This window comes from Micromys minutus, assembly GCF_963924665.1.
Source record: "Micromys minutus genome assembly, chromosome: 15".
Taxonomy (NCBI): Eukaryota; Metazoa; Chordata; class Mammalia; order Rodentia; family Muridae; genus Micromys; species Micromys minutus.
Window position 1 is genome coordinate 32,144,688 of NC_137984.1, and position 25,272 is coordinate 32,169,959.

A 25,272-nucleotide genomic window follows, 5' to 3' on the forward strand; every position below is an offset into this window, starting at 1 on the left:
AGCTGGTGAAGCAAGGTCATGCCCTGAATTTGACAAACCTAATCAGAACTAGACACTCTCCTTTTTCTTCACAGCTTCAGCAGGAATTTAAAGCAGACAAAAAGAAATCTATTCTGACTGAAATGATTGCAAGATGGAGAGATGGCTCACCAAGCTGGTTTTGGAGTGTTCTTTCTTTGAGTGCTAAAATTAGAGTTGATACTCAGTATGGCCCAAATCATAAACTCATAGACCATCATGGTGGGAGATATCCTGAGAAATGATGGGGTAGAGATTTCAGATTTCTTTTTGTAAGAAGTCACCTGGAGATGGTTTAAAAATTCCAGATTCTACCTGAATAGGACCAATTTAATCATGAACTTGGGTGTGGGTCTACGCATCAGGTGCATGGCGTTAGTCTTGTCAACTTGATTGGATCTGGGTTTGTGAGGATAGTCCCAAGAAGGATTAACTATGGAAAGACCCTTCCTCAGGGCTGGCTGTACTTCTGGTTGCAGCCCATACATGGAGCCAGGAATAGTGAAGGACCACAGCCTACATCTCTTGAACCTTATGTAATACACAGGGACATTTTAGTAGGTAATCCTCCAAACTTTAAGTAATCTGAATAACACAGCTTAGATGCAAAAACAGACACACAGGCCAATGGAACAGAGCAGAGAGCCTAGAAGTGAACCCCCAGCCAGCTGACTGTCAATATACATGCTGAGACTATGTACAGAGAAAAGAAATCTTTCAATAAATGATACCCTACACGAAAGAGTGAAGTTAGGCCCTGGGTGTTTTAATAGTGACAAAAAGCAACTTTGCTATTAAAGAGTCAGATGAAACACCTGAAAGTGTGAAAATGCTCAAGGAAGCAGAGGAATGTTCCAGAGAGTGGAATAAGCAAGGATTTTATTTCATTTGGACAAAGCAGTAAACAAAAAGAGTGGAGAGGCAATTTTCAGGATGGAAGGAAATATTTGCAAAATATATATACTCCAATAAGGAATGCTATCTAAGGACATTAAAGGAACTCTTAGTGCCTCAACAGCAAAAAGTCAAATAACTCAATTAAAATGGGTAATGCATATCATAACTAGATGGCAAGACCTTATTACTGAAGACACCATAGATTTTTGTTGTAGGACATTAAAAAAAAAAAACTGGACTTTAGCTAGATGCTTCTTCCATGCTTGCTAGCTTTCATAGTACTGGAAGATTATACATAGGCCACTGGAAGAGAATTCTTATGAGGAGTCACCTGTGGTCCCTGTGTGTTGTTCTTTTTACCTCACAGGCAAGCTGTGCAATAGTGGTGTCACTGATACGGAGGTAACCAAACATTTCTGATTGGGTTTGATGTCTACTCTACTGGAAGTAATACTTGGACAAAAGATAGTGGTTGGAAAGATCATGAGTCCTAGTGGTAGAAAGTACAGCTCTTGTATTGTCAAATGCACACAGTGTGCTTCCTATTTGCCTGTTAAATACTTGCGTTTATGCTTATAGATTAGTGCTGCTGTCCGCTTTGGTCAAAGAAGCTTTGTTTTTGTGGAAGTGTATGGTGGGAGTTATTACAGCTCATAACTAGTCAAAGGATTATGGCAGAAGGAGGGCTGGAAAGAAAGTAAGAACTATAGAAAGCGGAAGACTGTTTTAGAATGCTGTCTTTCAGGCATGTCATAGCTGTTAAACTCCTAAACTTGTAGCTTGTCAACATTCTGTCATGAAAGGGTGGGACTCATGGGGCCCCACTTTCCCTTGATGATGTATAGGCAAAGTTAATGGATATTAGCAGATGACATTTTTTTCCAGTGGTGTAGCCTTGGGTAGCTCACTTATGCTTCTGTAAATAAGCCCTCACTCAAGAAACTGTAGAAACCTTAGTTAAACTTAATGGATCATAAGATACACAAAAGAAGGGGATTTATGGGAACAAAGTTATCGGCAGAAGGATGAGAAGATTAAAGAAGGTAAGGGACTAAATAAGACAGAAATCTACGATGTACATATATGAGAATATCATAATGAAACACATTATTATGTACTAATAAAATATAATATTGGGCCTCAAAATATGCTTAATGTGACAAGGGAACTACTACATAGTAAAGGCAAAAAGTCAAAGAACTCAGAGCCGGAGGACCAATAATGCAGTTTTACTCACAAACAGAATCCATAAGAGCTGATCTCAGAGAAGCTGAGATTGGGTGGTGGTTACCATAGGCAGTCTACAGTAGGAGGAGAGAGTGTGGAGGAGAAAAGCTGGCCTGTGAGTGGGTCATTATAGTAAGATAGGAGCAAAGAGTTTGAATGCCTTGTCACATAGTAGGGTGATTATATGCCAGGGATGCAATGGACATTTTAAAAAGCCAGAAGAGAAGCATATCACATAAATACACAAATACATTTAACCCACAGATAGTACACAATTGTAATGCATTGAAGTACATTACTCCATATATTTATTTATTCATTTTTATTTCATGTGAATAGTCATTTTGCCTACATGTGTACCACAATAATGCGTGATGTCCATAGAAGCTGGAAGTGGGCATCATATTCCCTGGAACTGAACCTAATTATGGTTTTAAACCACTATGTGGGAACTGGGAACTGAATTCTGGTCTGGAAGAGCAGCAACTGCTTTTAAACACTGAACCATCTCTCCAGACCCGTTAAAATGAATTTAATGTAAAGGAGAATCAAGCAACATACTTAGTCGTCATTGACACGTCTTTCTTTCTGTTTTGAAAGTGTTCCATGCATCACATACAGGATGATCTCAAATTCATTTTGAAGCTGAGGGTGGCCTTGAACTCCTGATCTTTTTCCCTGTAGTACTGGAGTTACACCATGGCTGTAATTATTAATGTATTTTTTATAGACAATGAAAAAAATCCTCATTTTCATTGTGGGGAATCAAGTTATGAATTAATTTATAGTTTTTGTTAAGGTAGGATTGGTTCTGGTGTGGACAAGCAGGTTTTTGGAAGCAGGAGAGCTGGATGTGCAGACTGTGTTCAGATCCAGCCTCACAACTTTGCTTTTGTTCTGTCCTCGTTGGATGGCCACACAGCATGAGACCCCATCTCCTCTGACAGTCACATTTATTCTGGGAACCCTGTGGGTTAAGGATGCCGTACATGCCTTCTTACTAAGCAATGAGGCAGAGCCCAGTGCAAAATGCCAGCCTATGGCGTGTGACAAATGAAGGAATGTCTCTTTGGCTACAGGAGGCTAGTTGGAGGAGAAGCCTCTCCCAAGGTCCTCTAGGTTCTTCTGGCCCAGGGACTCTAACTTAACAGAGGCCAGGAACCTGGGACCCTCCCTGCTGTTATGTCTTATCTGCCAGACAGTGCTGGACTTTACTGCTGCTCAGTAGTTAAACAGATACACCATTATTAAAATAAAAGGTTATTTTCCGCTTAATTGGATAAAACAAGTTAACTCAAAACCTAATTCAATTTACCGAGGTCCCATGTGGTACAGATGAAATCGCAACTAACACCATGTCCTGTTGGAGATTTCCATGCGAATGATTACTGGGCTCTTTGCTTTTCTTAATTTTAACCTGTGAGTCCCAGGCTCGCCTCTCTCTCTCTCTCTCTCTCTCTCTCTCTCTCTCTCTCTCTCTCTCTCTCTCTCTCTCTCTCTCTCTCTGTGTGTGTCTGTGTGTGTCTGTGTGTGTATCTTCTCAGTTCCTTTAAGGAGCAAGCCATCTTTATTCTAGGGCCTCCGGCAAGTCTGTCTTTGCACATTCTTCTTGCTGGATGCTCACCTGGCTAGTAAATATTTGCGGATGAACTCGTGTCTGGAATGCAGAGTATGGCACACAGATCTGAAGTTTAGGAAATGTTTCCAAACTGCTATCTGGCCTGTGGTTAGTCTAGGAGATCAATCTGTGGAACACTGAGATTTGGTTAAGGTGGTGCAAGGTAAAGATGTCATGACGGTAGAATTCTACAGAGGATATAGTAGCAGTCCCTGAGTGGTGCACCACAAAAGCCATCAAAGGTGCTGCAGGCTCCTCCTTCCTGTCCCAGCCTACCTTTACAGTAAAATGTCCAAAATGGTGGCTCCTGTCAAAATAGTGGTACCTTGACATCTCCTCAGTCTGCTGCTCAGTAGGAGCTACCCCTCAGGAGCTGTTCACGGTAGAAATAACTTCTTTCCTGTCTTAGCCTACAGCTGTTGTCAAACACTACCTCAGGAACTGTCTCAAAGGAGCTGTCCACAGTGGCAGCACATCCTCTCTGGTCCCATCTCCCACTCCAGGAGACCCACAGAGATGGCACCTTAGCAAAAGCTGCAGCCAGAAAAAAACTTCCCATCCTAACCCATGGACTGGATTCAGGGAAAACGGAGTCAACACCCAGCCTCATCTCTGAGTTTCCCACAAATCCCACAAATCCCTGAGCAGAAAACCCACCAATCTCTGAACAGAAAAACCCACCAATCCCTGAGCACCCCCTCCCCCAAGCTCAGGATTTGAAATCCCACCAATCCTCACTCTGGAAATACCTGCCCTGAGAAGCTCCACCCCATTCAGAAATCTTATATAAGTACTGCCCCTCTATCTAGTTCCCGGCTACCCTCTTCCTGGAGCAGAGGGCAGCCATCCCTGGATTCATCCCTCCATACCCTGGGCCCTCCAATCAATCTCTTTCATGAGATTTCCTGCCTGGTGAAGAGAAGACAAAAAGCAATGAAGAGAAGAGATGAATAGGAAGAGAAGGAGCAGGCCTGAGGCTCCTGAGCTTCTCTGTGATACCTTCTCCTGGGAGCTGCAATGCCTCTCTGATGAGGAGACTTCCTCTTAGAACTGTGTGGTTCCTGTATCCCCTACCCCTTGTATCTGGTTCCTGGGCCTCTAAGCCTCAGGGTGGCTTCCAATGGGATACTTTCTCCCCTCTGAACTCTATGATTCTCAGGCTGCTGAGTCCCAGGATACCCTCCCATCTGAACAGAATATCAGGGCGGTGGAAAAATGTGGGACTCTGGGATATGCTTATTGTGCCAGCCTATAAGTGCTAGAGCAAGGCAAGACTATTTCTCTCATCTTTTTAGGTTAACTTACCGATGAATTCAGAGACACCTTTATGTGTCCATGCAGGTCACGAGCTCCCTTTTCACACCAGTTAGTTTTAGAAGTCAAAAGTTGTGTGAAACAGAAGGAAATCTAATCAGCATGTGAGCCAAGGAGTTTTGACCCTCCCCCTATGACCTCACTCCTCGTCTTTATGAGCTCTGCCCTGACACGGGTTATAAGACACACTAACATTATGAGCTAAGTGTTAAGAACTCTGTCTCTTAAATAGTTAACGCAGAGGTTCTTAAATAGTTAACTGCCAGAGGATGTCTTCATATGTCTTCTGAAGGTCTTTCCTGGATATTGAATCTTCAGTCTGAAGGATTTAAGGAGTATTTAATCCACTAATCCCTTCCAGCTGCTTTACAGAGGTAATGCTCACAGAGAGGTGCTCCTGGCATCTCCCTGGGAGGAGGGACCTGAGTCAGCAGCTGCTTACACAATCCTATACTAATAAAAGCCAGTGGGAATGCTCTTCTTTTCTGTTCATCCAGCTCTGGTTTCAGAGGCCCCTTAGAAAGTAGCTTCCAGTAAAAATAAATTTTCAGGGAAGCATTATTATGCTTATGTCATTGAAGCTGGGTTTAGCTGCTGTGTTGTTTTGAATACGGCCTCTCCAAATCAAACCTAAAGAGAGAAAAAGGTCACATTCCTCATTCTCATTCTCTCTCTCTCTCTCTCTCTCTCTCTCTCTCTCTCTCTCTCTCTCTCTCTCTCTGTGTGTGTGTTCACATGTGTGCGGGTGACAGACTTTTGTCCTTGTGTGTGTCTAAATGTAAGAACAACTTTAGGTGTCATTTCTTAGGTAGTGTGTGTGTACGATCAGCCTTAGGTGTCATTCCTTAGGATGTGAGAAAAAAAATATATACACATTGCAATGTTCAATAGATAGAATCTGTTGTTTAAGACATTATTTCATTGGCCTGTAGCTCTCTAGGTAGGTTAGCAGACTGGCCAGTGAATTCGAATTCAGGATTCTGTTTCTATTAAAAGTCTGACACTACATCTGCATTAGAATTGAGCGATACCATGGACAGAAACATTGCTGTTTCTGGTGTCACCCCAGTACTTGGGAATTTCAAACAACAAGGCTTTTCAAACCATTTCTGAAGGTCAGGGAATTTGGGAGTAGCTACCTGGAAATTTCTGGCTCAGGATGTCTCATGAATTTGGGGTTAAGCTTTTGGCTGGGGCCACAACTGTTCAAAGCTCCAGGAGTCTGGGGACCTACTCACAGGACCTGTCTCCAGCACATGGGGAGGAGCCTCAGTTCCCAGCCGGTTGTTAGTAGAGACTCTTAGCTTTTCACTCTATGGCTAATGTTGTGAAATGGCAGTTGGGCAAGTTGTTTAAGAGCAAGTAGAAAGGCGGTCATGGTGTATTCTGTGATGTGAGCTTCAAGGTCATGTCCACAGTTTCTAATTTTTTTATAAGTGAATCACCAAGTCTAGGCTATACCAAAGAGGAAGTAAGTGTCACATCTGAAGATTGAGCGGACATTTTAAACAGCCACAAGTACTAGCAACGTGATGCTAGAAGAGAAGGGCATTGTGGGGCCAGAGGAGCTCAGGGTCTAGGATGTCAATGTGGTAAATGGTGGAATGTACTGAACTCAGTAGCCAATGGGTTTGGAACATCACTTGCTGCCTCTGATGCCACCCTTCCCTTTGCCTGGAGATTGTTTACCCTTATTCACATATTTCATCTTTTCTTTTAAAAATCCATTCACAAAAATATTTCCCAAGGGTAAAAATGGATCTGCGAAAACATGTTTGAAATGTGCAGAACACACACAGTAGAAACATTGGAGCTCTGTGGAACATGGCCTAATTCCAGGGGTCAAACTTTCATCTTTCTGTCACTCAGAGTTTAGAATCTGTCATAAGCTCCCTAGACAAGCGGTACTTAGTGACACCAGAAACAATTAAAAAAATATTATTTGCCAGGAAAACATCATCTGTGGGCCCCCTGTCTTCCAAGATTCTGACTAGCACCAAGAACAGAAGGTGAGGCATGGTCTGGTCGAAGCTTGGGTTGGATGGCTGTAAGAATTAACTAGGATGTAGGATAAGCCACCCTTGACTATTTCTGACCCACATGGAACTGTGATTCTTTACTCTGTTTCTCCCTAAGAGCAGCGATGGTCCTGCTCATTTTCCTGATGCTTTTGCCCACACTTAAACATTTTTAATGGATTTGATTCTACTCCAATTTATTTTGAAAGTGAAAGAGGCACCTATCCAGCTAAGCACAACACCAGATGTTGGCTGGCACTCTTTCCCTGCCTGCCGATGGTGACGAAGGAGATATTTTTAGTTCATGGTTGAGGAGTGCAGACTTCCCAAGTGACCTTCCCTCTCCTCCCCAGATGCTGAGTGGCTATCTCCAGAGACCTCTGCTCCTAGGAGTCTGCTTCGGGCATTCTAGAGCCCTTGGGACACCTTCTCTGCATTTTTTCCTATGCCTCTCTGTGCATTTGTCCTAGGTACCAACTATAGCTGACAGCAGTTATGATGAAGGCTGTGAATAAATCCAGAAGGAAACATGGCATGCCTCTTCCTTTCACAAGGGGTGGGGGCAGGATGCTTAGTTTTTTTAAAACCCAGAAGAAAAATACCAGCTGTTTGTTTGAAAATTGTGATGCTTTGGGTAGAAGTGAATTTTCGTTTCTTTTTTTCCTGTAGTAGAATGCAAGAGATAGAGTAAAATCATCTCCCCCATAAGGAGCACTGCCAGGAGGAGTTGTTCAAGGTGACCTCAAACAATGCCAGCCTTTGAATATTAACAGGTTCTAGGTCATTTGAATGTGTGTCTGTGTTCAAGTGTGTGTGTTTTTTTTATTTTTATTGATAGGACATTTTATCTTAAAAATGAGCTAAATCACAGGCTTTTAGGTCTTAGTACAAATAAATGTGGTTGTATACAATGTGAGAATCAAATATGTTAGTGCTCCTTCATGAAGGAATTGGCTGTCAGGTCCTGGTTAGTTAAGTATGTTACCTACATTGAGGTGGAGACAACCACAATTCACCATGGTCCTTATATGGCCATGTGTCATATAAGAATACTGTCAAAATGAAGCTACTTTTACAGCAGAAGGTTATATGACACATTATATACAACAGGAAAGAGATAGAAGGAAATATTGCCTATGTGGCGATCAATACCCAAACAACCTTCCACTTAGCATATGCTAAGGACCAGGAATTTTTATAGATGATATTGAAATACCATCCTCTAGTTTACATTCTCTAGTTGTAATAAATGAAATGATTAAAACAACTTGGGAAGGGTTTAATTTCAAATGATGTTACTTAAGTTAACAGTCCATCATCGAGGGAAGTCAAGGCAGGAACTCGAAGTAGGAGATTGAAGCAGAGACTTGAGGAGCAGTGCTGATTGCTGGTTTGCTCTCTGGCTCACACTCAGCCTTATACTTCACAGACTCAGTTGCCTAGGGAGAGCATCGCCCACAGTGGGCTAGGCCTTCTCATGATAGACATGACCATAGGCCAATCTGATGTGGACAATTCTTCAATTGCGGTTCCCTCTTCCCAGGTGACTCTAGGTTATATTAAATTGACAATGAAACTAACCGTATAAGTATGAATACAAATCAACAAAGAAGCATGGTGCATATTTATATTACACATAGACAAATATAAGGAAAAGCTTCTTCTCTCATAAAAGATATATAGTGGACAAAAATGTACAAGGGCAGACCCATGATGAAAAACCAGGAGGAAAAACCCGGTGATGTAACGGTTAATGGGGTCCATCTGCAGGGGGTGACAGCCACTTTAGCTACATGAAGACCTAGGAGAATGCACGTAGAAAGGAACTATGTGGCAGGGGACCAGGAAAAGAGAGACCCGATGAAAAGGTATCAGGTTTATTTTATTGTTTTATTAGGTGTATGCATGTGTCCATGTAGGAGTTATGTTTAGGTAAGGGCAGGTGCTTATGATGGAGTTATAGGCAGGTTGAGCTATCAGATGTGGGTGCTGGGAACTGAACTTGGGTCCTCTGCAAGGGCGGCACATGCTCTAATCCACTGAAGCACATTTTCTAGCCACCTTCATCTGGATCTTACTGGCATTTAGAACTGCCTTTCACAAAATGATCAGCAGTGACAGTTTTTCTTTTTCTTTACTTTTCTCTACCTTTTGTTTTCGGCATTCTCATACCCACATATGTGACCATATTCATGTCTCTCATTCCTCTCTCTAGCCTCTCCCACAAGCAGCCTTTTTCTCTTGAGACCGGATCTCATGTAATCTCTGGTGTGCTATACAGTTGAAAGTGAACTTGAACTCCTTTCTCTCTACCTCCTGTGTGCAGCAATTATGAGCGTGCACCATCACATTTGGTGTTTACAGTACTGGAAATAGAACTCAGGGCCTCCTGAATCTAAGTCAGGCATTCCACCAACTGATCTGAAAAAGAAATCTTCAGCTTCTTTAAAGACTCTTACATTCTGGGGCTGGGAAGATGGCTCAGTATGTAAAGGCACTTGCCTCCAGACCTGATGACCGGAGTCCAATCCCCGGAATGATGGAAGGAGAGAAACAACTCCTGCAAGCTTTCTTCTGACCTTCACATATGCACGTGCACACATGCATACTAAATAAAAATTAAGAATCTCACATCTCATTGTAAGAATCCCTCTGATCAGCAATATGACAGGCTAGAGGAAAATGCAGAGAAGACAATAGAATAAAATACTTTACGCTTGAATGTAGCCATCAAAGAATCACTACTCTGAATGTTCAATCACACATGCTCTATTGTACTCTGGGAAGGCATTCTCCCAAGACTCATATGCTGAAGTCACCCTTGAAGTGACAATCTTAGGAGCCGGATAGTCTAAAAAGGCACGAGATAGTATGTAGATAATTAGATAAGAGTTTGAGTAAGAGTAATGTAGCAGTGGAAGGTCCACAACGTGTAACGTTTTATAGGCATGATTTATCACCAGCGTGCTCCCATTTTTTCCTTCTATAACTATTCATACTATTGAATATCTCTCCTCAATCCTGGAGGTGTTTCAGCACCAGGATGAAGAAAGTTGCTCGTTTCTGATTAGCAGGGAATTCTGTCCCCACCATTCTTTTCATTTTTAGGCATGAACTTCTTGGGTTTTGGGATAGGAAAAACCCAAGCTCTCATCTTGCAGACGATACAAAATTCCAGCCAAAGTAGAGCAAGGGGTCAATCCAGGCTCATTCTCTGCCCTCTGCCCTTAGCAGTTTTCAAAGGCTGGCCCTTTGTCTTTAGCCTTTAGTTTGGCAGCCAGTACTTATAGAAAGCCAGTAATGTATGCTCAGTGAATATCTACTAAAATAACTTTCAGACTCTGATCTGAGGCTGGGAAGAACCACAGAGGTGTAGATACCTAGGCCTAGACTGGTTACTGACAGGATGCTGTCCTGTAGCTGTTAGGGAAGCGTTGGAATAACAATCAGGTCCCAGGAGACACAGGAAAGGTAGAAGACACAGCTTAGTGGGGTGAGGGAGTGTTGTTGAGAGATGGATGCAAGTTAGGAAAGTCAGTATCAGAGGGAACTGCAAATTTTCCTCTCGTGCTAGTTTTACCATAAGAGAGAGCTTGTTGAAAATTAGTAGCTTTCAGGGTGGAAATGGGTTTTCTTGGAAAGAGGGAGGTTGACCCTAATTATATATGTCCAGGTAGAAACAGGAGTAAATTATTAAGATTAAAACAAAAAAACAAAAACAAAAAAAAACCAAACCAAACCAAAAGAACGAGTTGGCCTCCTAGGGTACCTCTAGACTAGGAGATTATGACCCCCAACTCAGATTCAGCTCAATGAATATATATCACACACACACACACACACACACACACACACACACACATACACACCACACACACACACACACACACACACACACACACACACACACACACACACACACACATGCCTTAGCACATTTTTGTTGTCAGTCAACTCCACCATGAATAAATGAGACCATGATTATAAATGAGAGCAAATGCTAATGTTTTTCTTGACCCAAGATTCTATGCATCTGAATAGCAGTCTGAGAGCTACCGCTGTGTTTCCGCACAGAAGGGGCTCAGTAGATATATTTAAATTAGCTCTTAAAACTGAAAAACTTACATTCGAGATCGTTTAAGCTACAGGCTCCATGCATTTGTGAGATCTGATTGAACTCAGCTGGTCTTGACAAACTACATCAGAGGCTCCTAGTCAGAACACTAAAATATTCGTTAATTTTTTTCTTTTTCTTTAAATTAGAGAAGTTGAAAATTAAAGAGGGAATTTGAACAGTTTCGGCATGGGGGAGATAAAAGTGTGCTCTCACTGGGTTTCTGAATGCTCTGAGTCATGGTTCAGATGATTTCCCAGAACAGACCCCAGTAACATTAAATTGCAAATAGGATTTTCCTGCACCCTGACTATGGGGTTTCTGGAAGACCACTCCTAATATAATCATTTCATCTGAATTCTAGGTGGGGGGGTGCGTAAGTGAGGCATCATCTGAGAACACCTGTAGTTTTCAAGATTGAAATCACTAATAGCAACAGAGGCACTAACAGGATCACGCTTGAGTCAGCGAAGGAGCTCCCCTCTTAAACACAGCAGTCTAAGGAAGCTTTGATGAGCACCATACATCTGCCAGCCACCCTCACAGTCCTGCCAGGAGGCTATCAGATGAAAGAACCTGCCAAAACTGCTTTTCATCTTGTTTCTCCTTTCCTCTGGCGTTCCTTCTTCCGCCCTCCTCTTCCCACTCTCCACTGGACAAATACATGGGACCCCGGCTGCTCTCTGGGTGCCTGCTGATCCAGGTCTCACACTCACATCGCCAGCTAATCACAGAACCAGTAGAAGAACAGACGCTTCCTGCCACCCTGGTCGGGAATCAAAGGTTCTCTGGCCACACTGTCCTCCAAACAACGATCCTCAAGTTTTCCCTTATGCCTTCAGTTCCATTTTATATGCATCTTTTTTTTTTTTTTTTTTTTTTTTTTTTTTTTTTTTTTTTTTTAGTGTGTGGTTTTTGAATATCACTCTCAGAGAATTTTGTTTTAAGAGTTACCTCTACTGCCGCTTTTGCCCTCTCAAACTCCTCTTCTAAGGAGTGATTCCTGGAGAGCAGGGAGCTCCCCCAGCGATGCTCCTTGGTGAGCCGAGCCTGCAATAAACCAAACATAAACAGGTTTATGATTGGCATCACGTGACACACAAAAGAAGTGGTTTTCATTTTCTTATGTTGCTTCCCTAGTGTTCCACAGGATTGAATGTGTTTGTACACCCAAGTGTGTATGTGTTTGTGTGCACGTATGTGCATGTGTGTATGAAGGACTTGAGTCAACCTGTGGTACTGTTTCTTAGGCATTGATTTTATTGTTTGAGACAGGATCTTTTACTGGGACCTGAAACTCTCTTATGAGCCCATTTTTTCTGGCCAGCAATCTCCATGGATGCTTCTGCCTTCTTTTCCCGAGTGCTGGGGTTGTGAGTGCACACAACCATGTCTGACTTTCAACATGAGTGCTGGGGACTGAACTCAGCAAGCATTGAGCCATTTCCCTAGTGCCTTGAGAAGTATTTTAAGGCATGATATCACCCAGTCTAGGATGATTTCAAATGTGTGTGTGTGTGTGTGTGTGTGTGTGTGTGTGTGTCTGCATATGGGTTCTTGTGCAGCAGTCTCCAGACCATTTTGGAACTCCACTTCAAAATGTTATGTGAACTTCAAACCATTGGAGAGGACAGTTTTCCAATCACTTGGTCTCTCCACAGCCTCTGAGGCGAGGGTTATGTCTGCTCCATGCTCCTTCCAGTAAGCAGGGGCTTCAGGTGAGCTATGGTCTTCCCATACCATGTTGCCTCTTCTCTCTTAGTCCATCCCCTTTCTGCTTAACTCTTACAATGCTCCTGCAGTTGCAAAATGGCCTTTCCCAGACCCCAGGCAAGTTCCCTTCTCTGCAGGTCACCTGTCTAGCCCTGTCTTCCTTGTGCATGTGACAGTCACAGGTTCTAGGGCTATAACCATCTATCTTTTTTTGAAGACTTCCTTCACTATTACTTTCATATGATTCTCTTGGGGCACAGCATATTTTATTAATTAAGAATATACAAGTAGAGAGGCTGAAAATATAGCTCCAAAGTTAAGAGAGCACACTGCTCTAGAAAACTTGAGCTTGACTTCCAGCATCCCCATCAGGCAGATCAGGACAGCCTGAAACTCTCACTCCAGGAGGCCCCCACACCTCTGGTGTCTTCTGCTATCTGTACTCGTGTGTGCGCATACAGGTACGCAGACAAGCACAATGCACATAATTAAAATAAATGAAGAAATGTGATTTTAAGATATAAAAATGCAGGTGATAGACACTAGGTGGCTGGGACCCTTTTGCCCAGGAGAGAAGCTAACTCTGAAGGCTACTTGCTGCTCACAGAAGGCTGAGTAGTCTTGTGTGTTACTTGGCGAATTGTCTTCCTTCTATTTCCTAAGCAGCTGTTGGGTGATCTGCACAGGACTGCCTTGCTTCTGGAGCAAAGTCCCTCATCTTTCTGCCGGCCCCTCCATGGACAAGTTAACAAAAGAAATATTAAAATACAAATGCACGGAAAGAAATGAAAAATAGGGCTTATTTCCCAAACTTATTTATTTATGTACTAGCAAGTAAGTTGAAGTTTCTGGGGTTAGAAGAATAACAATTGTTAAAATGTCCACATCACACAAAGAAGTCTATAGATTCAAGGCAACTTCTTATAGATTCCAACGAAAATCTACAAGTAATTATTTTTAAAACACTAAGTTGTACTGTATGAGAAAAGACCCTGTCCTCATTTACTTTTGGTTGCTGGTATAAAACGCTGTCCATAAGAAATTTGGGGAGAGAAGGGTTAATTATATTTTACTGGCTAGAGTCCACTGTCAAGGGAAGCCAGGTCAGGAACTCAAAGCAAGAACCTGGAACTAGGAACTGTGGAAGAGGCAATGGGGAACACTCCTTTCTTGCTTTTGTAGCTTGCTTTCTTACACAACCCAGGATCATCCACCAAGGGTGGCACCACTCACAGTGGGCAAGATCCCCCACATCAATCTAGACAATGCTTCATGCACTTGCCTGCCAGCCAATCAGATGGAGGCAATTCCTTAGTTAAGGGTGCCTCTTCTCAGATGACCAGCTTTAGAAACATAAGGAATGCCAAGGAGTGACTAGCCCCATTGAAATAAACCAAAGACCATGGGGAGATACTTCCTGGAAGAACAAACAAAAATTACCAACAGGCGTATGAAAGTAGTCTCCTCCACTAAGCAGAAAAAAAATGAAAACCGCAGTCGGCCATCTTCTCATGTGGGTTGGGCTGTTGCCAGAAAGAACAAAAGAATGTTGGGGAAGATGGAGAGAAAAGTAGATTCTTACACAGTATCGGTGAGAATGCTGATTCATATTATTGTGAAAACACTCCAGAGGGCTGTCAGAAAATCAGAACTAAACCTATTGGATTGTGCCAAGGAAAGGCGACCATTATGCCAAGGAGTGTCTGCACTCGGTACATGTCAGTGTGGCATCGGGCTGTCTATCAGCTGGTAAGGAAACATGCATGCACTGTGGAACGCTGAGGTTTTCAAGAAGAAGGAAGTGACATTTGTGACTTACAGGAAATGGGGGGCATCATAGGAAGTGTAATAAACCAGCACAGAAGGTCAGGTATCAGATTCAACCTAAGATGTGCTGTCTAAACTAGCTGGCCTCTCGGAAGGATGGAGGATGCTGGTGGCCATAACTGGGGCTGGGGGAAGCGGTGGTACACTGTCGGTCAAAGGTTACAGAATGTCATCCAGGAATCTAGGGTAGACTGCTGTTAACAATGTATCTTGTCCTTGAGAAGCACTGAGGTAATTTCAGGTTTCTTTTTGAAAAGACCCAAGGATGTGAGTGCATATGAGGACAGGAGTCGGACCGAGCCAGCTTTCTGTGCGTGCACATTTCAAAACATTATATTTTATGTGGTAAACATAAACTTCGGTTTGCCAAATAAGACGACGTAATGATGAAGGGATACATTTGGTATTTGGTACAAGGGTACATTATGTGTCGTGAATGGTCCAGATGTGGCTTTAGAAACAAAGGAAGCACTAAGACTGTTGTAGGAGACAGTGTTTTATCAGCAGGCACTTTGCACTGGTGAGACAGAACCCATTTTGCTAGGAAGTCTGACCTAACAGGATTCTATTAGCGTCCCTGGCCTCTCTCTTCATTAATGTTTTAGGACCCAGCTGTGATATGACTCACAAGCTGCAAAGGGCATTGCATGCCAGGATTCCAGGCTTACAGGTCAGCTCCTCTTTCCCACTTAACATCGCAAGCACACAGAGAGAGTCTTACTGTGCGGGTGACATTTTGTTCTGATGGTGCAATGACTATTTAGGGATATTCTATTTCTCACACCATTTGAAAGGCTTTAGGTTATTACTAAGATAAGCGCTATCTAACTTACCATTTTTAATGTTTTTGGCTCAAGGAAGCACAAGTTAAATGTTATGGAGTATAAATAGCAGTTGATATGCAATTGGAAAATTTGAAGCTTTTCCACGCTTTGGTGCTGTGCTGAAACATGGTTCAGAGCGGAGCACTGGGGCCTGAGAGATGGCTCAGGGGCTAAGAGCACTTGTTCTTTCAGAGGACCCGAGTTCAGTTTCCAGCACACACCTGGTGGCTCACAATGACCTGTAACTCCAGTTCCAGGGCATGTGATACCCTCTTCTGACTTTTTTTGATACTAGGTAAACAGGTGACACACATACATACTTGCAGGCAAAACATTCACATACATACAAAAATAAAAATAAAAAAAGGAACAGACATAACTGAGCACATATAGATGATAAATCATTCTTGAAACCCAGACATGAAACATATCTAATTTTATCAGAGAAAAAGCCTGTGACTTGGAAGAATATAGCAGTGCTTGTGGGTTGTTGATATTGTTTGGCACTTTGATGGGAGGCCTGGTAAACAGAACAATTACAGCTGTCAGTTTGAGTGGCAGCCATCTTAACATTGTAGCTGCAATAACAGTCATTCTCAACATGAGTGAGTCCTGAAATACCCAAAGGTCTTTTAAAATTTATGTGACAGCCCCTACCCCAGGGTCTCTGATTCAGTAAGTCTGGTGAGGAGCCTCACATCTGCATCTCCCCCAAATCGTCAGGGACTGCTGAGATGCTGGCTCAGTACCTCAAAGGAAGATCCAGATCCACACGTGTATTATGCATATGGGGATAAATCTCATGTTCATAAGCGTGTACTAAGTACGCATGGCATTTACTGTCATCTTGACATAACTTGGAGTCAGCTGTCGTCTTAGTTACTCTTCCCTTTCTGTGTTATAAAATACCACGACCAAAAATAACTTGAGGAGGAAAGAGTCTATTTCATACTAAAACTCTCGGGTCACACTTCTGTCATCGATGGGGGTCAAGTAAGGTTAGGAACTCAAAACTGGGACGTGGAGGCAGGAGCTGCGTCAGAAGCCCAGGAGGAATGCTCTTATTGGCTTGCTCTACCGTGCTCACTCAGCTTGCTTTCTTATACAAGTTAAAACCATCTGCCCAAGGGTGGCACAGCCCACAGTGGGCTGCCTGCTCCCATGCCAATCAATAACCAAGAAATTGCCCTACAGATTTGCCTATGGGCAATCTGATCAAGCATTTTCTCAAATGAGGTTTCACAGGTAATTCCAGCTTACATCAAATTGGAAACAAAAAAGATCCATCCAGGATTCTTTGGAAGGAGAGTCTTGCTGAGGAATTATCTATATCAGGTTGGCTTGTGGGCTTGTCTCTGGAGGATTTATTTTGATTATGTTGAATGATATAAAAAGATGCAGCCAATTACAGCAGCAACATTCATTGCCTAAGTGGAGGTCCCAGAACATTGTGAGAGGAGAAAGCTAGCTGTCCGAAATCCTTCCATCCCTTTTGATCTGGTCATGATATGCCGTGACATGTTCCTCTTCTGACTTCCCTCAAGCATGGACCCAAACTGGGAATTGTAAAGTCAAATGAATCTCTTTCTCCATCAAGTTGCTTGTTGTGGGGTATTTTATCACAGCGGCAGAAGTAAAATTAGAACACTGTTAAAATGAAGACAGAAAGTAAGTGTGCTCCCTTTAGAAGAAGAACAATACAGTGACTGCTCAACCTTGGCTGCTTTGTGATCTAATTGTTAAGGCAGTCTCTGAAGTCAAGTTGTTTAAGGCCAATTGCTAGTTTATTGCCACCCAGGGACCTTGAACAAGGTATTGAATTTCCAGAGTCTCCTTTGCAGAGTCTGTATTAACTCACAGAGTTCCTGTAAGAATTATTGAGTGGTATTATTCACATAAATACAAATACATACCACTTAGCAAGTGTTCTGCCAAACCTGGCTTCTGTGACCACTTGGTCAATGTTTTCATGAAATGTTCTGTGTTTACTGCACATTTGTGTTGATGCAGACACCTTGGACTCTCAGACTGTTTAAATACAAGTCTCACTGAAATGATCATTTTTTTTTTTTAACTCTTAGCCAAGAGACATTTGTCATGTGGAGTGCACATACAAAAGCTATCCCTCATGTGCAAGGGAGAATTCCTTTCCTTGGAGTGTGGAAGCACATGGCTTCTGTAGCCATTGTGCTCTGAAATCCTGTGCAGAACGTCAGGAAAAGGTTGATTTTGGAAGGAAATGGCCAGCATATTCCCAGACAGACCGAGAAACTACTACTGAAAGCACAGAGGAGTGATTCCGAAGGAAAGTACGCACAGTTCAGTTTTAATTGTTCACAAGATCCTACTTCTGTGGCGAAATCCGTGTTCCCCCCCCCCCCCCTTGTTGGGGTCTCTTATTGATTCATGTGACAAAGACTTGCCGAGAGTTTCCTACAGTGCTGATGTCTTAGTTGAAACGATGTTTCAGTTTTTCTCCTTCACTTCCTCATTCTTCTCCAGCATCTTTGCTTCCTTCTCTTCTCTCCCAGCTTCCTTCCTTCCCACCACACTGGCAGCTCATTGTATATGGCATGGTGAGGAAAGAGGTTACATAGAATCCTGAAAGGCAGGGTGACAAGGATTTACAGGGCACTGGGCTGAATTGTTTTCCTGACACATAGAGGTCAAATTCCTCTTTGACCACACTTCTACATCATCAGTGTATACTCATTGTAAGAAAGGGTGGGTTTTGTCATGGTGTTCTCATTTGTATGTGCATATTGTGTGCATTTTAAAGATATTTTGGTTATAAGTAGTGTGTGTGTGTGTGTGTGTGTGTGTGTGTGTGTGTGTGTCCAGGTGCTTATGGTGCTCAGAGGCTTACAGCTGGAGTTACAGGTGGTTGTGAGCATCTCAACATGGGTCTTGGGAATCAAGGTTCCATCCTCTTCTAGAGCAGTGCACAGTTACTGCTGTGGAGCCATTCCTCCTGTGCATAGATTTTGTTCACCCTCCAACTCCTTGATCTGGTTTTCACATCCTACACACCACTACACTCCATTCTTTTCCCAAAGAGGTCTCCTTCTTCTTTCAAACCTCTATCATCAAGTCTGTTCTGCACAGGAGAGAAGGAAGGAGGCGTGTCTTCCTGAGTCTGGCTTGTTTCACTAACATCGATGACTCCAGTTCTTTGAACGTCCCTGCAGATGACAGATTTTCACTTTTCTTAGTGGGTCATGTACCACACTTTCCTTATTGTCTGCTCATGAAGATCCAGGTGATTCTGTAACTGGCTATAGTGAGTAGTCCTTCAATGAGACAGGTGTGCAGAATCTCTGTGGTGTGCCAACTTGGATTTTTCTCAATGTGTCTTGTAACCTAACCTGTTTTGCTTACTGCTGCACTCATGTCTGTAAGGACAGGAGAGTCTCAAGCATATTAATGAGCTTACATGGGGGGCAATCATTATTCTAAAAGTAAGGATTTATGATAAATTCAGGAAGAGAGTGAACTTTATACAGAATAAATTGTATTAAAATTCTGATTGTTTTATAAAGTTTCTATAAGAAAGTAATGGATATTCTTGAACATTGCTCAACTCATGTTCATTTAACAGAATTAAACAATAATTGGGCTTTGCAATCATAAGAGTAACAATAGCTTATGAGTTCTCTCAGGTGAACCACACAAGATGACTGATACCAGGGGATCCTCTGTGGTTAAGAACAAGGGCTTCACCGATTTTAATGGAGTTGGATGCACAACTCTTAGAGGAAAAGGCGAAGATGATATAAACACCCGAGGTTACAGTGTGCATTTCCCACAGTGCATGAGAAACACTGAAGGGTAGTGAGTGAGCAATTGTGGGAAAGCTCAGCTCTGCTGCAGTGGTCCATCTGTGAGATACACAACTATGGCCTGCCTCTGCAGCATCTACTCATGCTGGGGAACCTGAGCCCATCTTGGTCTTGGAGCTTCCAGGGTGCAAACCCGGAAGGAGATGCTTGGATCACATCTGCCGAAGAAGCTGTGTTCTCTCCCGTTGCCTCAGCCAGCGACACATTACCCAGATGGCAAAACTGAATTTTGCAGCCTTTCCTTTTGTGTTTTCTTCAGCTCTTCAAATGTTTTTTTTTTAAGTAGTTTTTAAGTATTTTTTTTTCCAGATTGTATGGTATCTTTAAACAGTTCAGTTTGTGCAATGACAATTATATAGTTTGGGTTTTAAGTGTCAAGAACCCTTGTCTTTAAGTCCACAGTGATTACATAACTTACTGCAAACCCTTGTTTCTCTGAGTTTTATGTGCAAGGCACCCTTTTTATACTAAACTTTCTCTCCTCTCCATCTTGAAAAAAAAGAGAAAATGTTGGTTTTCATATTATCGGTTCCCATTTTCTTTGTGATTCTGAAATAGGATTTTTTTAAAATGAGGTTTTTAAATAACTCCTTACCCGTTGAGTCACTGCCTGGGAGAATTTATATTGGCTCAAGGGAGAGGAAACCATTTTCCTGGTTTCCTGTGAGCCATCTGAGTGAGTGTGGGGCAAGCTCTGGTGAGTCCGAATGGCTTGTCTGAATGATTTGTGAACTAGTCTTTAGATGAAATTTTGCTCTATATTCATTATAATTCTACTGTATCTACACGAGGAGGCCGTGTAGTGATAAGCAGTATGTCTAACAGTACACACATCTTTCTCTGTGTGTGCACGTGAATGTGCAGGCTAGAGGTCATTGTCAAGTGCCACTCCTCATGCCCCCTCCACCTTGTTCATTGAGGCAAGGTCTCTCATTTGGCCTGCTACCTGTCAATTAAGCAAGACTGACCAACTAGGGATCTTAAGGGATTCTCCTGCTTCCACCCCCTCTGTGCAAGGATTGATAAGCATGCGTCATTATTTTACATATTCCAGCAGGCTCTTCTTGCTACATCACACACCTGTTTGTTTACTTCCTGCTTTTTTTTTCTTCTTCGAAGACTGTGTGTCAGTCACAACAGTAAGCCTGCATTTCATGAACACTTTTTTACTTAGCTATGGATTGGAATGAAAACCATAAGATTATGAGTTTTTTAATGACAAGTCTTGATAAGTACACATACAATGTTTCCAAAAGTAATAGAAGAGGTAACCCTTTACAGATGGTTCAGCATCTCAGAGGACTCTCTTGAGATTCACATGGGCAGAGAACTCTCAGGGTGAATCCGAAGGGACATTTTGGAAGACAATACAAGGAAGCTCAAAAACAATTTTCCAAGTGTATCATGTTTGCATTGGGCAAGCAGGACAGTGTGGTGGGATGGAATTAACAGACCAGCAGGAGACTAGTTGTCATTGGGATAATAAACAAAATGCATTGTGGGTTTCTATGGCAACTGGGGGCCCCAGCTGTTCTTCTGGCCCAGCTTGTTGTTGAAAGGCCCACATGTGCCAAGTCTCTCTCTCCCTGCTTCAAAACAAATGCTTTGTCCCTTCGTCTCACTGTTCCAGAGATGGCAGCGGATGAAACATGAAACTGCACCAATTACTTGAGCTGAGTAGAGCTCGCTCACGCTCTCTTATGGACACCGTTTTTCTAATGGCTGCTGCTGTCATTTTTCTCTTAAGAAGATACATTTAAAGTGAGCACCCAAAATTCACTTTTCATACCACACCTGCAATTCATTAAAGTGTATTCAGAAAGTGAGTAGACTGGATGTCCAGATGTGGTCTGGGAACAGCCATGTCTTTTCTCTTGAGGATGATGAGTGTGTAGGGGACTGCTGGTGGCTTAGGAAGTTCCAAGAGCCCAATCATGATTGGTTCTCTGGGTCCTTCTCTCTGTCACTTTTTAGTCGTGGGTCCCCAAACATCTTTCCATTTCACCGATTCCCTGTCTGAACAGTGGGGTCATAGAGGAGCTTGCCTTGTTCTGCCTTTTGTTGGGACCAGATCAGCACCAGTTTATATTAGAAACTCTCATAGTCAACAATAATACCCACTGTGGGGGCGCTTGTGGGGCCAGAAGAGGGAGTTGAATCCCTCTTACAGGCTGTCATTAGCTGCTCAACACGGGTACTGGAGCCAAACTTAGGTCCTCTGCAAGAACAGTGTGTATTCTTTCTGCTGGTTTAGTGTTTCAGCCCCAGTGACTCCCCTATCTCACTTCAGATCTCTGTATCCCCCATGGCATGTGCTGTGGCAAATTCCTGAACATTTCTTCTGCTGACTTCCTTCCATATTTAGTCTCAGTGCAGTTGGATTATAGAAGGCAGCAATGTGCACACATAGTCCTTAGGAGACACTTGTGGTTGAAGGGCAAGACCTTAAAACATGTCCCAGGGATAGAAAGGTGGAAATTGCCATTTCAGAAATTGTGGGAGGGGTAAACAGTGATAGTGAAGGGTCTTGAGGAGCCCAGGGTCTAGCAGTGTGGACACATGGAATTCACATTCTACTTGCCACTATTGTACCCCAGTAAGACATGGTTGAGTTCACTGAGATTCACAGGCTACTGTGAGAAGTATCTTTATAATGAAGATTACAGTATTGCACAGGTGTTGAGGTTTGGTCTTTTGCTGTGTATTGTAATGATAAGTGCAGGCCCCCAAGACCTGGTTGCTCCAGAAAAGAGAGAGTCTGTAGTAGACCCAAGTGACATTGTATGACCTTGCCTTCAAGTGATTTTTGATTGGTGAATAAAGATGTTGATAGCCAATAGCTAGCAGGGTTTAGGGTTCCTGGGTTTGGATAGTAGGAGAACCATGAGGAGGGAAGAAGGTAAGGAGGAAGAAGAAGCCCCCATGAGTTAGAAGAGTCAAGAAAACTCAGCCCTGAGGGCTGGATAATTGGAGTTAAGAGCATCCCAGATGAAACGTAGTAAGTAATAACTTGGGGTTATCTATAGGAAAGTAGATTATAATAGCATAAAATTCTAATAGCTAACAATAGCTATCTGCCCAGATCTTGTGCTGTTTAAGGCTTATTGTAAATAATAAAAATTGAGTGTCTTTTATCTGGAAACTAAATGGTCAAAGGTGGGGTAGAAAACCTGGATTAAAAATCTCTAAAATGCACAGGATTTCTGAGTATTTAGACGTAACACAGGAAAAGCACCCAGTGAGTCTCTATGGCTCTCTCTTGGGCATTCTGGGGGTAGCTCTCATTGGCTGCCATTCCTGCTGGTGCTGGAATAATACAATCCTTGGCATGTAATTTATTTTAATGTGGCAGAATCCTGGGTATATTCTCTTACTCCACAGGGCGAAGATGTGAATGAACACTGATCATGCTGTTTCCTCTTCTTTGTGTTTTTTTACACAAGTAGAGCTAATACTGGACTAGAACAGATTTTTGTATTGCCAAATAAACGGGACAGTCAATGGCGGTACAGGGGAAATGTGCTAAGCACACAGTGAATTCATTAGCACATTCCCCAGCCAATGGAAGTGTATACAATCAGTTATTCTAAGCACCGAGACAGCTACGAGGTGAGAACACACTTTGCAATGCAAAGTTTGGAAAAACACTTCGAACTTTCTGTGCAAGATTCAAATAAAATATTTACGGCGAAGTTTCTGCTAGAGCAGATGGGTTTCCCAAGATTCACTTTTATTACCTGTGCGGGAGCCACAAGTTCCAACTCGGAAGCCGACTCGGAGTTGAGGGCACTTTTCCCGGTACTCAGCTCTGGCTGAGATCTATGTTCTGAGGACCTGCAAGGAGACATCAAGGACACTCATGTACAGTAAGAACAAGCCCAGCCCGGAGCCCAGCCAGGAACCAGGTCCTAGCCAGAAACAAACTTCTGTAAGTTTCCTCTTTCACAATTACCACTTCCAGAATCTAAACAAGCTGATAGCTTTAAGTTTTCTTTTTATAGAAAAAAAGAAAAAAGAGAAAAGAAAGGAAAGAGGAAATGAACAAGATACTTTTCTTCTATAGGAAATTTTATATTTTGAAAAAAAATAGTGGTCTTGTTGGAGTCAGTTCATAAGGTAGATCTCTATGGATCTGAACTGTGACTATATGGGGATTTGTATGAGGGTAAAGGAGGCAGAAACAGGAAGCTGCCCTATTCAAATCTTAAAAAAAAAAAAAAAACAAACAAACATGTTTTGGTTACTTTTCTTAACTTGACACAAACTAGAATCAACTGGGGAAAGGGAACCTTCAGTTGTGGATTGTCCACATCAGATTAGCCTGTGGGCTTGTGTGTAAGACATTTTCTCCACTAACAGGGCAGAACCAGCCCATTGTGGGCATTGCAACCTATAAGAAGGTGGTCCTGGATTGTACAGGAAAGCAAGCAGAAACAAGGCAGGAGAGCAAGCCAGTAAGCAGTGCTCTGGGCTCAGTATACAATGTGACCTGCGAATTCTAAGGTGAACTAAACCCGGTCCCAAACTGCTTTTGTTCATATTGTCTTAACAGCATAGCAACAGGAAGGTAACTAATACACCTGGTAAAACACACTCAGTAGAGAGTTAAGAGAGCAGGAAAGCTGTGTAACCAGCAACAATATGACTACCACTGTGGGAATGATACATTAGAACCCCCCCATTCTGTTTACTAATAGCTTAGTTACATAGTTAGCTACATAATTATTATAATTATCAAACAAGTGCCTCTTCCTCTTTCTTTCTTTCTTTCTTTATTCCCTTTTTTCAGTCCTTCCTTCATATATATATATATTGTCAAAGTGATTTGTGGAAGGGATGGCATATAGAAGATTACTATTCTATTTTAATTTAGACATCTATTTTAATCCAGATCCCTTAAATATCTGGATTAATGGAGCGCATTGGTTATTTCCAGACATGACATGAACATCCATACAGCCAGGGTAAGGTGCTGTTCACGTGTATTCTTACCACAGAAGCTCTTTGGATCCAGCTCTAGAAGAGCATGATTTCCTCTCTGCCATGAGATGCCCCTTGCTTGTTCGGTCACCATGAAACTTGACATCATCCCATTTTTCCAGTTGTGTTTGAATGTCTAGTAAGGAAGAAGGAAGTGGAGGAGAAAGCCCAGGACCAAGCAAAGAGAAAGGAGATTAAGATCGAGATTCCAGAAAAACTATATTCAGTGCATGTGTGCAAGATCCAAGGCTAAGATTTACCTTCTTAAGGGCACATAAGACTGAAATGAAACACATGCAGCTAAATAAAAACAAGACTTATTAAGATAAATTAGATTGCCTTTACAGTTGAAGCAATCAAGTAAAATTAATTTCAAGACCTAGTTTTATGAATCTGTATGTATTTACCTGACACATAGATGCATGTACACACACATGCACACACATGCACACATAGGCATATAAATATATGAACACACACACACACACATACACACACGAGTGCACTCAGGAACATTTGCTTGGTTTGCCTGGTTGCATGAACTGAGAACCAAACTGTCCTCTCTTAAGAGGACGTGGTGTGTGTAGATAAAAGTTTGAGCTCTGAAGTTAACTAGAATCACTTCCATATTTCCATCTCATTCTGATATTAGCTGTGAGATCTTGGATGAGCTAAGTAAATAAATAGATAAATAAATAAATTAAATCTACATGAATACATCGTAGCTGTCTTCAGGCACACCAGAAGAGGGCATTGGATCCCATTACAGAAGGTTGTGAGCCACCATGTGGTTGTTGGGAATTGAACTCAGGACCTCTGAAGAGCAATCAGTGCTCTTAACTGCTGAGTCATCTCTCCAGCCCAACAAATTAAAAGTTAAAGC

The 25,272-nt window shown here is 42.4% G+C and overlaps 1 protein-coding gene across 3 annotated transcripts in view; it reads right to left on the minus strand.

Moving 5' to 3' along the window:
• Window positions 1-25,272, minus strand: part of PEX5L (peroxisomal biogenesis factor 5 like) — a 148,203-nt gene that overhangs the window by 37,350 nt on the left and 85,581 nt on the right. For all 3 annotated transcript variants that reach the window (XM_080929313.1, XM_080929312.1, XM_080929311.1), the window contains 3 exons: window positions 24,402-24,525; window positions 23,147-23,243; window positions 12,161-12,256 (listed from right to left, as the gene is read on the minus strand). In XM_080929313.1, the coding sequence (XP_080785439.1) occupies window positions 12,161-12,256; window positions 23,147-23,243; window positions 24,402-24,525 (317 nt within the window). The remainder of the gene's footprint in view (window positions 1-12,160; window positions 12,257-23,146; window positions 23,244-24,401; window positions 24,526-25,272) is intronic.